General features: G+C 41.1%; 4 protein-coding genes across 4 annotated transcripts; 1 reads left to right on the plus strand and 3 right to left on the minus strand.

Annotated features, from left to right (window-relative positions):
- Positions 1-193: 193 nt before the first annotated feature.
- SS1G_07915 (hypothetical protein) lies at positions 194-3,172 on the plus strand (the record flags this gene model as incomplete). The annotated part of the gene is made up of 3 exons (XM_001591239.1): positions 194-809; positions 969-1,633; positions 1,745-3,172. 3 exons carry the CDS (start codon positions 194-196, stop codon positions 3,170-3,172), a joined length of 2,709 nt encoding a protein of 902 aa, XP_001591289.1.
- A 1,202-nt stretch (positions 3,173-4,374) lies between these two features.
- Positions 4,375-5,148, minus strand: SS1G_07916 (hypothetical protein; the record flags this gene model as incomplete). The annotated part of the gene is made up of 2 exons (XM_001591240.1): positions 4,375-4,800; positions 5,041-5,148. 2 exons carry the CDS (start codon positions 5,146-5,148, stop codon positions 4,375-4,377), a joined length of 534 nt encoding a protein of 177 aa, XP_001591290.1.
- Positions 5,149-5,723: 575 nt separating this feature from the next.
- On the minus strand, positions 5,724-6,832 carry SS1G_07917 (predicted protein; the record flags this gene model as incomplete). Its single annotated transcript, XM_001591241.1, has 2 exons — positions 5,724-6,245; positions 6,377-6,832. 2 exons carry the CDS (start codon positions 6,830-6,832, stop codon positions 5,724-5,726), a joined length of 978 nt encoding a protein of 325 aa, XP_001591291.1.
- A 1,616-nt stretch (positions 6,833-8,448) lies between these two features.
- Positions 8,449-11,677, minus strand: SS1G_07918 (hypothetical protein; the record flags this gene model as incomplete). Its single annotated transcript, XM_001591242.1, has 4 exons — positions 8,449-8,460; positions 8,517-10,815; positions 10,928-11,114; positions 11,566-11,677. The coding sequence occupies 4 exons, from the start codon at positions 11,675-11,677 to the stop codon at positions 8,449-8,451; spliced, it is 2,610 nt and encodes an 869-aa protein (XP_001591292.1).
- Between the last annotated feature and the right edge of the window lie 2,734 nt (positions 11,678-14,411).

Here is a 14,411-nt window from a genome sequence, read left to right on the forward strand (position 1 = left end):
CATCGTTCATTTCACTTTACGCCAAAAAGCGTGACTTCGCGTTTTGAACTTTAAACAAAGCGCGTCTCTCTTAGTTCTAAAAATACCTGCGAGATCTGAGGAATTATCTACTTTCCGTCAATCTTTCTTCTAATCCGGATCCCATCAATCATTCGCTTAGGCATTCTTTGGTGAAACCCATCCTTTCGAGGTGATGGATCTCACAGATGATAGTCCAGATGGAGAGGTTAAAATCCACAAGAAAGATTTCCATCACCCATATACTCCCTATCCAATCCAAGAAAAATTCATGCAAACCGTATACGATGTTTTGGAACAGGGAAAAATCGGGATTCTAGAAAGTCCAACGGGTACGGGCAAGAGTCTGAGTTTGATTTGTGGTAGTTTGACTTGGTTGAGGGATTTTAAGAGGAAGGAATTTGAGGGGATTTTGAATGATGGGTTTGAAAATTCAGAGGAGCCGGAGTGGATGATTGAGGCGGCGAAGGTGAGGAAGAAGAGGGAGCTGATTGGTAGGAGGGAGGAGATGGAGAGGAAGTTGGGGAGGATTAGGGAGAGGGAGAGATGTGAGAGGGATAGGATGAGTGGGAATGGCAATGGGAATATGAGGGGTGGGAAGAGGAGGAAGGTGGGAGGAGATGGGGAAGGAGATCTCGTGGGAGGAAGTAATGGCAGTAATGAGGACGAATTTTTATTAGAGGACTGGGAAAGTGATGGGGAGATTGGTGGTAGCGGGAAGAAGAAAACTGGAGACGAGGCAATCTTCTCTAAAGAGACGTTGGAGTTAAAGAAGAGTATAGGGATGTGGAGTAAGAAAGTAGAAGAGGAAGAAGAGGAGCCAGATGATGAGATGAAGGTTTTAACAAACCTCAGTGATTTTGGATCAACTACTAACATCTGATAGATTTTCTACTGCTCGAGAACTCATTCCCAGCTAACTCAATTCATTAACGAACTCCGACGTGTAGAGTTCCCGTCACCCATGCCACTAGAAGAATTTCCATCAAAGACCACAGAAAAAGATAAAGATAACCTCCATGAACACCTCAGACACCTTCCCCTCGGTTCACGCAAAAATCTCTGCATCAATCCTAAAGTAAATAAACTCAACTCAGTAACAGCAATAAACGAACGTTGTGCCGAACTTCAACAATCTTCAACCCCAAAAGAACACAAATGTCCTCATCTTCCAAATAAAGATAATAAGCCCCTCGTCAGTACTTTTCGCGATCATGCATTAGCTACCATCCGCGATATCGAAGATATGGGAGCTCTAGGAAAAGAAATCTCAATTTGTCCATACTATGCCTCACGATCTGCTATCAAACCCGCGGAAATCGTTACGCTTCCCTATCCCTTGCTTTTGCAAAAAAGCGCTAGAGAAGCATTGGGTATTAGTCTTAAAGGACATGTTGTGATAATAGATGAAGCGCATAATTTGATGGATGCGATAGCGGGGATTTATGGGACGGAGATGTCGTTGAAGGAGTTGAAATTGGCGAAAGAGATGTTGGGTAATTATTTCATGAAGTTTGCTAAGAGGTTGAAGGGGAAGAATAGGATTTATGTGGCTCAGGCTATAAGAGTTGTGGATAGTTTGATGGGTTATTTGATGAAGAGGTTGGAGGGGACGGTATGTGTTACATTTTTGGTTGTGGGTTCTATTATGAGGGTGGTGGGATATGAGGAAGATGAAGAAGTATTGAGAGATAAGTGGATGTGGATGTGCTAACAAATTGGTTAGGAAATAGATGGAGTAGTAGATCAGAAAGAACTTCTAGCCGGAAAAGGAGCCGATCAAATTGATCTCTTTAAATTAATCCGATATCTCCAAGAAAGTAAATTAGCCCGCAAAGTCGAATCCTACACCGAACACACACGAAACATAAAACAAGCATCCACAATACCACACAACAACAAAGAAACCCCCAAATCAACAACCCCCATCTTACACACCCTCACCTCACTCCTCCTCGCCCTCACCCACCCAACAACCGAAGGTCAACTCTTCTTCCTCAAATCCACATCCACATCTCCATCTCCCTCTCCCGACCTCATAACCCTGAAATTCCAACTCCTCAACCCCGCCCCACACTTCGAATCCATCGTAAGCTCCGCTCGAGCCATTATCCTAGCAGGCGGAACCATGTCCCCCTTTTCAGACTACACCTCAATCCTCTTCCCCTCCATCCCCTCGCATAAAATCACCACATTATCCTGCGGCCACGTCATTCCCAAGACTCATCTCTTCGCCAGTACAGTATCCAGAGGTCCGACTGGAATCCCTTTTAAATGGACATTTGCCAATAGAGGAAATACGGATATGATGGATGAACTAGGTAGGGTATTATTAAATGTCTGTACGATAGTTCCAGACGGCGTGGTTGTATTTTTTCCTTCTTATAACTTCCTCTCTACAATCCTCTATCGATTTTCGATACCGAGTTCTGGAACTGGAAGTGCAACTGCAACTGCAACTGGAACCGAAAAAGGAAAAGGAAAAACAATACTAGAAAGACTCTCAGAAAAAAAACCAATCTTCCAAGAATCCAAAGAAGAAAGCGTCGAAACCATCCTAGCAGCCTACGCAAAGAGTATCGCGGAGGGCAAGGGAGCATTATTATTTAGTGTCGTCGGAGGAAAACTAAGCGAGGGAATTAATTTTAGTGATGCCCTGGGGAGATGCGTCATGATTGTCGGATTACCATTTCCGAATATGCACACGGCGGAATGGAAGAGGAGGTTGAGATTTATTGAGGAGAGTGCTGTGGAGAGATTGACTTCTTTTTATCAGGAGAAGGAGAGTAATAATAAAGATGGGAATGGGAATGAGGAGGAGGGAAATGGGAAGAAGAAAGAGAACAGAGAAAAAATACAAAGAGATCAAATCCTCCAACAAGCTAAAGGCGAAGCGAGAGATTATTTTGAGAATGTGTGTATGAGAGCGGTAAATCAGTGTGTGGGGAGGGCGATTAGACATAGGGGGGATTGGGCGGGGATTTTGTTGTTGGATGAGAGGTATAAGGGGGAGAGGGTGGTGGGGAAATTGGCGGGGTGGATTAGGGAGGGGGTTTTGAGGGGGGAGGGGATGGGGATGGGGGATGCTGGGGGGTTTGGGAGGTTGATGGGGGGGTTGGGGAGGTTTTGTAGGGGGAGGCGGGAGGTTTTGTAAGGGGAGGAGGAGAGGGTGGGGTAGTCGTGGTGGAGATATGAGGAGGGGAGGAGAGGGGTTGTTTTGTTTATATTATTACATCAATTATACTAGATATACGCTAAATAATATCTTACAAAACTGAAAAATATATAAACGTACATACATTTCATAATATAGTAATCTTACATTAATTCCGATTCTTCCCGAAAATCAAACCACCCTAATAAGAATTAAATACTACTAAAACTACGAATAATAGAGCTCTAGTCTATATCAAAAACTCTATTAAGATCATCTTATCCAAATACACAATCTTATAATCCAATCATATTATTATGAACCATTATATTATTTATAAATATCTCCAAATCAAACTCTCTGCCCAATTGAAGAGATAATGAATTAACATTAAAACTAATTCGTGAAACTAATAAACGGGTATCTAAATATTGATATCAAATCCACACTAATATATTTAATATTTGTAATATTTTTAAGAAATAAATATTTGATATGTTTTACAAATATCTCGGGAAACACAGTCGGGTCTTAATTAAATAATAAATATAATTTCTTCTCGGTATTGCTGGATTTAATCTGAATTCTCTCAGCCGGGATAATTCTGAACACTTAGTTGAAAATCTAGTTTCCGTCGTTCATCAGCTTAGCTACAAACATCTACAGCTAACCACTATGACATCCCTAATCATGAGGAAATAAATTCCTAATCCCCCTCCAAGACATCAATTCAAATCCAGCGGTAACATATCAACAACCGAGCAAACTCTTCTAAAATGTCGAGGAACCCATAGATCATAAATATTCCTAACAAAAGTATAAGCCGTCCATCTCTCATCTCGACAAGAAGTAGGCCGAATACTAAAAGGCGCAATCAAATGACGATAAAATCTAGTCTCATCTCCATCAATCACGATATAATGGCCCCAAATTCCCACATCCGCATAGCTGTGAGATATCGAAAACCCATTAATCTCCCTACGTAGTTCGTTTTCTCGACCAACTAGATGGAAGAGTTTGTATATACCTCCCAAGGCAATAAATTGAGTGTAAGCATTTTGTCGATCTGCTATGCTAACATCGCCTGATGCGGACTGTACCTCGCTGGAAAGAAACGGGAAATACATATTATATGTTGGAGCCAGCCAGGAGATATCAGTAAGTGGATCGCCGATGAAAATTTGTAATTTTTGAAGCTGTTCTCAACTGAATGCCGATCGCTTAAACCCAAGACTAAAATCTGGTTGTGGACGAAGACCAGAACGTGAACCAGAGGGGTAGATAAAAGTGTGAGAGTTGATCCAACATTCATTGGTAGTCTCGAGGAGAATATTTAAGTGATCGGCTCCGAGACAAGCTAATATCTCAGCTGAGGGAACAATGGGCTGTGCAATGTCGCGAACCACTCTAGACTTGTTTGCACGTCTCGTATTTGAGAGAGTCTTTTGAAGAAACTTATCATCAGAGAATAGGGTATTTTCAGGTGGTAGCTGTGGTGAATTCCGAAGCGTATCACAAAGCCTTTTACTCTCAGCAGTAATGCCTTCACGGGATTCGTCCATAAAACTACCAAATTCTTCCATTTGTAATTCGAAATATGGATGTATATATGGAGCATTCTTCCTTTCCTAGGAATTTAGACTGCCTTGCAATTCAGATGGAGATGTTTCTATATCCAAACTAGCATCTGAGCCTTTACGACTTAGGGTTCTTTTTTGGGCATGCATATACTTAGCCATATTCCGAAACGATTCTATCGTTTCCATTGACATCTCTTCTTCTTCTGTCGGCCAGGTTCCATTATCTCTCCAAAATTGTACTCGAGCTTCACTAAGTGTCTTCCAAACTACAGGTGAAGATGTTCGTACTCGTTTTGCAGACGGTTCAACCACATCGTCAGAAGGTGCCTCATGTTTCCGGCTTGACATACGGATGACCCTCTCCTCGGTGGCTGAAGATGTTGAGAAATCAGCCATGATAATTGGATCGAAGTATTGAAGTGCTCATATGTGTTATGCCCTAATTTGAAGAGGAGTTTGGAGTTAGATATGATCGTCTTAACGTTGTAGGAAGTTAAAGATAACAGAAAACCAGCCAAGTAGGGTAATATAAAGTAGCTTGTCAGTAAATATGCTGAATCAGCACATTGTACACCTGTCTCATCGCACTAATCCCATTCAGGTCTAATATTTCTCGTCAAATCGGAAATAACGGGAATACGGAGAAGGAAACTACTTAAAAGTAATCATACTCTGCACTAATTAGAACTACTCGTAGTATAACCTTCGATAATTTAATCTCAAATATGAAGTATCATGGGAAATGAAATCTCGAATTTATTTGTGTAAGCATAAAGCGTCCGCGATTATATTAGCAGCTACATCTCAGCCAGATATCCTTTCCCAAGCCCATTATTTTACAGGAGTTATCTATTCTCCTGACTATTCTCCTCCTCATCACATAAATCTTTCATCTTTTTTCCATTCCCATCCATAGTAGAAAAGCAAGCAAACAAGCAAAAATTTATATCATATCCCTCCAACATCCATTCTCAACCCTCCTCCTCATCCCCTTCAATCCCCGCCCTCTCCCAAATTTCCTCCCTCCCCATCCCCTCCAACAAAACCCCCTCTGCATTCAAAAAACCCCTCTTCCTAATCCCCCTCATCCGTCCCCAATAACTCAATTCTCTCGCTACCCTCTCCACCTCCTCCTTCTTCACCACTTTCACTCCTCCCTCCCTCAATCCTCTCAATCTCTCCTCCTTCTCTCTCTTCCCCTCCTCCAATCTCTCAATCCTCTCCTTCAACTCCCCAATTCCTAATTCTTTTTCCAATCCCCCAAGTTTAATATTAAGTTTCTTAACATCCATTCTCAATTCCGGAATTCTAGCTCGTAAATTCTCGATTTCAGTATCCATAGCTGCGAGTTCTTCGGGTGAAAGAGTAGAGGGAGATTGTAATGCCCAGTATACCCATTGAGAACCTTTTCCATCACCATTTGTACCTTTTCCATTGATGAGACCGGAGTTGCTTAGTTCTTTTAAAAGTTTATCGGTGAGGGTTTTGGTTACCTGGGATTGTTAGTACTCGTCGCATCTCTCTTGTTGCTTTAATACAAACGGAGGATATGAGACGAGGTGGGAGGTGAGATGAGATGAGCTGAAAAGATGAGATTACAGAAAGAAAAGAAGTTGATACATACCTTGCCATGTAAATTCCCGCTAACATCCCCCGCACTAAAAGGTCTATTCTCCCTAATCAAATACTCCATCAAAACCTCCTGTGCCTCATCCCCAGTAACTGCTTTTACTTTCTCCTTCCCATCTTTACCTATTAATTTAGCCTCTTTAGTTTCTTTAATCTCCTTCGTGTCCTTCACCTCCTTCCCATCTTTAGCACCAACCTTTCCCTTAGACTCTTTACCCTCCTTATCCTTCGCAAGAACTTTTTCCTTGACAGAGGTTTTAGCTTTGGATGTTGCTTTAACTTTCTCACTTTTCTCAGTCTTTTCGACTTTAGGTTTTTTGGATTTGGGCTTGATGGGTGTAGCTGATGCGGTAGAGGGAAGGGATGCAATTGATGAGACGTCGAAGTTATCATCTGGGATAGAAGATTCAGTTGGGGGGTCAAGAAGAGACTTTTTGCGTTTGGGTGGCATGGTGATATTTTTGGTGAATGGTGTTTATAACTGGAAGTCCTAAACACGGGGTGTTGCTGTCGAGACCTGCAGATCAGCAGGGTGGTGTTTAAGAATAAAAATCTCAGATACGAAGATGGTTGATTTCGACGCCTGGTAGAGCTGAGTGATGTTTTTGAACTGAAGTTTTGAACACGAGGTATTCCTGTCCAGGTCCATAAAGCTTCGTAAAATCCACGAAAACAAATCTCAATAACAATCCTAATCCCGATCCCCAGCTTCAAGAAAATCAATATCAATGATCAAAGAAAGACCTAATGAACCCTCAATCATCCATCCGTCTTCAAAACGAGTTTCAATTCCATAAAAACCGTAAAAACCACAATCCCTAGTAAAAGATATATATCTAGAAGATTCTCCTCTCAATATCTGAAAATAAGAGTCAGAATTGGAGTTGGAGTCAAATCTATCTTAAAAATATGATGATGCAGAAGATAAAAGTGAACTTTCTTCGATTTTCGATTTTCCGTATTCATCACACAGCCGAATCAAGTAAGATTACCTACTCAGATTCTCAGATTCTTCCTCTCCCTCTCCCTCTTCCCAGATAATGCACAAGGCACATTAATCCTCTCCATATTCCATCCGCAGCATAGATAAAAAGAAAAAAAAGAGAGGAATAAATATAACTACTACCCCCTACCCATCTCCTCCATAAACACTCATCTTCATCAGCATTAATACCTACCTACCTACCTACCTATCTAATATTACTATTGCTTTAGAAATCCGCATCTTATTATTCACCTCCATCTCCATTTTGACTACCACCTTCATCATCATCACTTCATCATCTCCAAACTCTAAATATCAAAATGTAATTTAAGACTTAGTACAATTATTCAACCCAAATCCAAATCTAAATCCAACAAAAATCCACAGCAACATAAAATAACAATACAAGAACATATCTAGATACCTACTACAGTAATTCCCAGTCAATATCATCATCTCCCTCCCCCTCCCTCTCACCCAAATAACATAAAACCTTACCTCTCTTCCCCCCTCCCAAAAACACCCACACACCCACACACACACAAATCATCATCATCCCAAAAAACCCCCAATACCCAAAATAAAAACAGATATCATAAATTTTTAATTACTATTTCAACAAAGAAATACATAGCATACATAGCATACATAGCATACATAAAAACATAGATAGAAACATAGATACATACACCCAGCTATACTACCCAAATAGATACCTAGACTAATTTCGAAATCTCACAGCTAGCTAGCTAGCTACGTACCTACCGAGTACCTAGTACCTAATCTAGATAGATAGTTCCCAACAAGACACCCTATTCTGAGAACTTCTTCATTTCTTCACATATTGAAGAACTAAAAGAAGACGACGGAGATGCTAGTCTAATACATAACTGGAAATTCCAAACTATCCCAATACGAAATGCATGTATATGTATATGTTTACGAATATACGAACATACGACTATATGCATAAATGTAAGTAAAAAAATGCCATGAATGCTTCCTCCAAAAACTATTCACATTGTCCATTCGCCATGCTTTATAAATCCCTAAATTTTATAATCCTCAAATGTAACATCACATTACATAACGACCTATAATATTATCAGTAACAAGTCAAATAAAATATAAGGTAAACTGAAAAACTTACACAATCTCCTTCACTCTTGGTTTGTGGAATACCCATCTCCTCAAATGTTGCAGGTCCCTTTTTAGCAGGCGCTGATGGTTTTGCTGGAGCTGCTGCTGGAGCAGGAGTAGAAGCTGATGAAATTGATGATTGTCTCGAGTCACCACCTTGTGAGGACATCGTGTTACCCATTGGCCTATTAGGAGTTCTACTTGCCGTGGATGAAGCAGCCGAAACTGGTGTCATGGAAGCATTTCGTGGTGGTGCAACATTTTGACCCGGACCTGGTCTAGAACCGTATGTGGATTGTGCAGATTGGAAAGACTGAACAGATTGTGCAGATTGTGCGGTTCCAGGTCTCGAATTAGACGTTGTAGGTCTTTGCTGTGGATTTTGGTAGCCAGATTCAAAGCTTAGTGGAGGAATGTTTGGAGCGCGACTAGGTGATGGTGATGGATTGCGACCCTGTGAAGACATTGTGCCCATAGGAGATGATGATCTTATAGGCTCTGTGTTTTGATGGGTAATTCCCAAATGTGGTGGTGGTGGTTGCTGCTGCTGAGGGCGAACACCAAAAGCAGAAGATGGTCGATCTGCGACTGGAGTTGAACTCGAGGTTGATTGTCGCAATCCATCTTGTGGCAGATATCTTGGGTAACCAGGACTAATTTTAGCACTACCGCGATTACCAGAACCAAAATCATCCTCTGGATATGGTGCAATTGAAATTGGTCGAATGCCTGCTGGAGCACCCTTTTTAACTTTAGGTTTCTGACTATGTGCGGGAGGCATTGGCGATGAGATATCTTCTGTCATGGTTGGCATTGGTGGAGCATTAGCTTGATTGAATCTCTCGGGTCTTCCTCCTCTTCGAGAGCCATGCGTTGACTTGATACGTTGAATCGCTGCGCCGTGGTCGCCCTTGGAAAGAGTATGGTTCGCTCTGATGCTATCAATTCTTCCCAAAGCATCCTGATTACCATGCTTGGCAGCCTTATCATACCATTGTGAAGCTATCTCAAGATTCTTTTTGACATACATTCCAATTTCATAGAAGTAGCCCATGGCGAACTCGGCTGTGGCCATCTCTGTCTCAGCGGCACGTTGAGCATATGTGTAGGCGAGCTCCTCATTCTTTTCGAAAATACCTTCATATCCACAAAGAAACCATTTGCTGATAGCCATATCGGCTTCGGGTTCTCCTTGTCTAGCAGCAAGGGCGTTGTAATGTAACGAAAGAGCTGGATCAAACTCGCAGCCAAATAGACAAAGTTCATAGGCTTGAGCCATCTTGAGTTGTGCTTTGGCAAATCCGAGGTAAGCAGCTTTTTCAACAAACATCTTGGCTTCGTTCAAATCGTATGGTAGGTATTCATCGGGCATGGTAATATTGGGTAACTCTCTGGCTAGCAGCATTCCGTAAACGTAAGCACCCTGAGGGGCATTCTCATCCGCCGTGTCGGCTGCGAATTGAATCAAATCTATACCCCTAGCATAATCTTGTTGCATGCCACATTGACCAAGCAAAGTAGCCATTCCAAGCCTATAGCTGGCCGCAGAATCCTTCAGGTATACACCTCTTTGGTAATGTTCGACGGCTTTCGTAGGGTTCATGGTATTTTCGAATTGCATTCCTATTCGGTATTCTGCTCGAGCGTATCCTTTCTGTGCAGCTCGCTGATAACCTTGGAACGATTCCTTTTTATCCATTCGATACCCAAATTTACCAAACTCTAGCCACATCGCCTTCATAAATTCTGCCTTGGGATGTTGTTGTTCTGCGAGGAAGTTGACAATGCTTATCGCATCAACCCGTAATTGATGCTCAACCTTTGGTGTCGGAGCTCGCGAGTCATCGACCTTTCGCTCATAAGTACTGCTGGCTACTTCCACCCAAGACAGTGCATCTTGAGCCCATGCCAATTGCATCTCTGGATCGGTAGATTTCAAAACCATTGGTCTCGCTCTCTCTAAGACTTCTTCTTTATCCTCATCTGACAAAGGTACATTCTGACCTGCGTTTCGGGGTTTTGGAAATGGCGAAAACCTAGGGGAGTCAGGCTGGGATCGTGGCGCACCATAAGGCCCCTTCAAATTCTGATATATTGCTGCATTTGTATGTTCGTAGTTTGCTGTGTAACCCGGTCCGCTGTTTCGATTGCTATGACTTGATCTCGAAGATTCGCTGGTCCCTTGCTGTAAATTGTCATTATACGATTGAACAGATGAAAAGGCAGAATGCGAGCTTACTCGATATCCATCATTTAATTCAAGGTTCGCAAGACTATCTTGCATATTGTTTGGAACTTCTGGCATGATTCTATGATTCTCATTAGTGACGTTCATCGCAAGTTAATGCTTGTCGAATGAAAATGCCACACCATATAACCATTTTCCTTTCGTAAATCGAACAATGAAAATTAAAATCATACCTTTGTGGCATTGGAGACACTACATTAGGAGGCATATAAAAGTCATCCCCTCCACCTGGATAGAACGTCGCCCCGACATTGGGGTTCTGTTGATAACCCCCACCATAGCCGTTCATATTGTTGTTATTGGAATTCTGAGTTGTAGGATTGTTTAAACTGGCACCGCGAGGAGGAGGCTGATATGAATCTGGATTTCAAGATCGGATCATTAGCTAGATTCGATGAATTTATAAGAGGCGACACAAAATTCGCGATGGTCAAGTCGTGGCAGGTATGTGAATGTGAATGTGAATATCGTATAAATAAATCCCAAAAGATAGAAGTAAGAAAGCTGTGAATGCTAGCTAGAAGGATTACTATGCACGTAGTATCACAGCCGGACAACAACGGAAAAGCAAGCTTTGCGACTAATGAATGCCTTGCGCCTCTCTCCCGAAAAAGCTGTTCAAGGACAAAGCTGGTAATACGGTATTTATACTTTTTCTCTTTTTTAAACCCCTTCACATTCTGATGACGTTTCGTTTCGTTTTGTTTCGTATACCGTATTCCACCCTCTCCCACTTCATATATTCCGGATCCCCTTGATATATGTGATATTGCTATTTGAAAGTCCAATCAATAAAATCTTGATAACGTACCTTGTGGTCCGTTGGGGTAATTTTGTGTTTGTTTCCAGCCTGCTCGTGCAGGTTGATATTCCCCTTGACTTTCTTGAGAATAATCATCATAAGCGCTGTTGTGATATGACATGGCTACCGAGGCTCGTGGCGGAAACTCTTCTTGGAAATCGAAATCGAAATCGAAACCGGAATCTGCAGAATCTCCGGTATATTTTTAATATCCTGGAAGTTTCTGCGTATCAAGAGTTTAAATATATTATTGGCCTAAAACTGTTGACAACTTGGAGATGGTTGTTGCGGAATATCTTGGGTTTGTTTTTCTGCTTGTTCTTTTTCTATTTCCCTACAGCAAGATGATGGGAAAAAGAGTGTCCACTGTCAAGACGGTCAAGTTGGATTTCCAGGAATATCAACAGCAGTAGGAAGAAATCGAAAAGAGTTTCTTTACAAAGTTGCGAGCAGAGTGAGAAGTACCAGGTAGTTGTTGATATGTATTGTACGGAGGATAGTATGGTTTTCCAACTTATTTCCCCTGTTCGACAGAACATCATTCTCATGACAGAATGATTCACTTGTTAGACCCTCCCCCCGAGACACATCACCCAAGAAGATTTCACTGTATGTCTGTATGTACTCCATTTTCATCAGGAAAAGTAAAATGAGATAAAATGGCTGAGCATTTTGCTGGACAAATCGTTGGCAATATGTGGATCTTCTCCCAAGATTACCAAGAACTTTTCCAATCTCCCTATCGATTTTCAATTTACCTTTTAATAAGTCTACCTATATAATCAATACACGCGGCCCTTTGGCTCAATTCCCCCTGAGACATATAATTATTTATTGTTTAGGAGTAGGAGATATAAATTAATCTTTTTCATCACATTTTTTCACGATATCAATATCTGAGCGACAGGAAGGTATACTGCTGGGTATTTAAGTATTTGTTTCCAGCTTCTGCACAGCAAATCATTACCGATGTACGCCATCCTGCATCTGCATCGTATTGCATCAACCTTCCATTCCTTCTCAACTTCTTCTATCAATGAAGCGAACAAATACCGACCTACCCCCTTCTCTTTATCTGAATGTTTTGCAGAAAAAAGGAATGCTATTGGAACATGCTAAGCTTTGATCGACACAGGCAACAGATGCCCAATATCCTACCTTCTATCTTCCACCCTTGTTCTTTCGGAAATTTGACCCGTTTGGAAAGTATTGGGTAATTTGATGCCAACCGGACATAGTCAGATTTAGGTAATAAACGGCATTGAAGATAGTATTGAGGCTGAGTATCAGGCTTTTTCCCCTCAGCAGGAAGGGTTGTATGAAGTGAAAAGTACATAAAGTCTTACGCCCCCGATGACCAGCTCATCATCAATCAACAACCCCCTCTCTCATCGACACAACCTTCGAGAAGTACGGCATGTGCAGAGTAAAAGCCCAACATATCATTCAAACTGAAGCTAAAAGAATTACCGATAAATCTGGGTCGAAATATATCAACACAAAACAAAAATCCTTGGTTCGGGTTTACTCCAAGTGGACCTGTCAAATATTCGAGAACATTACAAGGGTTTGGAAAAGATATGACCTAGTGATTTCGGCTGATCGGAAGTGTATTGCGGTATGGGGCATTGGGACTGATATTCCTTGATTAGGGAAAGTGGAAGAAAAGGGGGTGGCATTCGATATACTAATTTGACAAAGAATTGGGATAAGGACACAAAAAAGTTTAGTTTGATTTTTGCTCTCGTACAAGATCCGAATTATACTTTTGAGGAATGGGAAACTAAGGTTATGCACTATTTTTAGATGTTATGCATGGCATGCTTCTGGAATGCTTCTAGAGTGCGGGGAACGACTAGAAAGTTTTTTTCATCAACGTAAAATTCACTCCTATGCAGTAATATCTCATTAATTCCAAGAGAAGAATTCGATGGAGTATAGTTAGTACTCTTTAATTCCTCTTACCTCAAGTTATGGGCTGAAGTACGTCGATAGCAGAACTAAACACGTTGAAGAGACTAGGTATCTTCTAAATATATCCGCTGAACTGCTTAGCCGCAAGCTTCTTATAGTGACATCTTTCGATTTTATCTTCTTCCGTTCACATCCTTGATTGCCAAAACGATCAACATTGAAGAGAATCTAAGCTATATAATATCAGTCTATACCATAGGAGCACTCGATTTCCACCGCCAGATACCCAGAACTCATAGTCTTTTCTGCAGTGTAGTATACATCAGCATTGAGGCCGAACATATGGATATGGAATCTATGCTCTAGAAATACTATTCTAGTTTTCTGAAAATGACAATCGCCGCAATGTTACGAGGTTTGCCGTCTAGATCACGTGGAAGTGCTCTAGGCTCTCGAAGTAGGTTTATAACTAGGCGTCAAGCAGGGACTTAAGTAATGACAATAATGATATGCAATTCGTAACTAATAGTAGAGTATACTAAATGATTGATCTTGAGCACGAAGCTCTATACAAAGGAAATCTATCATGATTATATAGACCTTCGTACTATACATCCTATCGCCTCCCATTATGTCCTACTGCCTGTAGTTGAGTGATTCTAGATGGGAAAATATTGGGTTATGTGACCATAAGCTTAGTCACCTGAGTAGCTGTTAGGATTGGTCGTAACGATTTATTATTTATTATTTATTATTTATTATTTATTATTTATTATTTATTATTTATTATTTATTATTTATTATTTATTATTTATTATTTATTATTTATTATTGTTACGTTGTAACATTATAAACTATTATCATATGTTATAGGATCATATGAATAGTCTTGTGAGGGAGCGAGGGAGCGAAGGAGCGAGATTCGAATCTCGCTCCTTCGC

The sequence above is a fragment of the Sclerotinia sclerotiorum genome, genomic scaffold (assembly GCF_000146945.2).
Source record: "Sclerotinia sclerotiorum 1980 UF-70 scaffold_10 genomic scaffold, whole genome shotgun sequence".
Classification (NCBI taxonomy): Eukaryota; Fungi; Ascomycota; class Leotiomycetes; order Helotiales; family Sclerotiniaceae; genus Sclerotinia; species Sclerotinia sclerotiorum.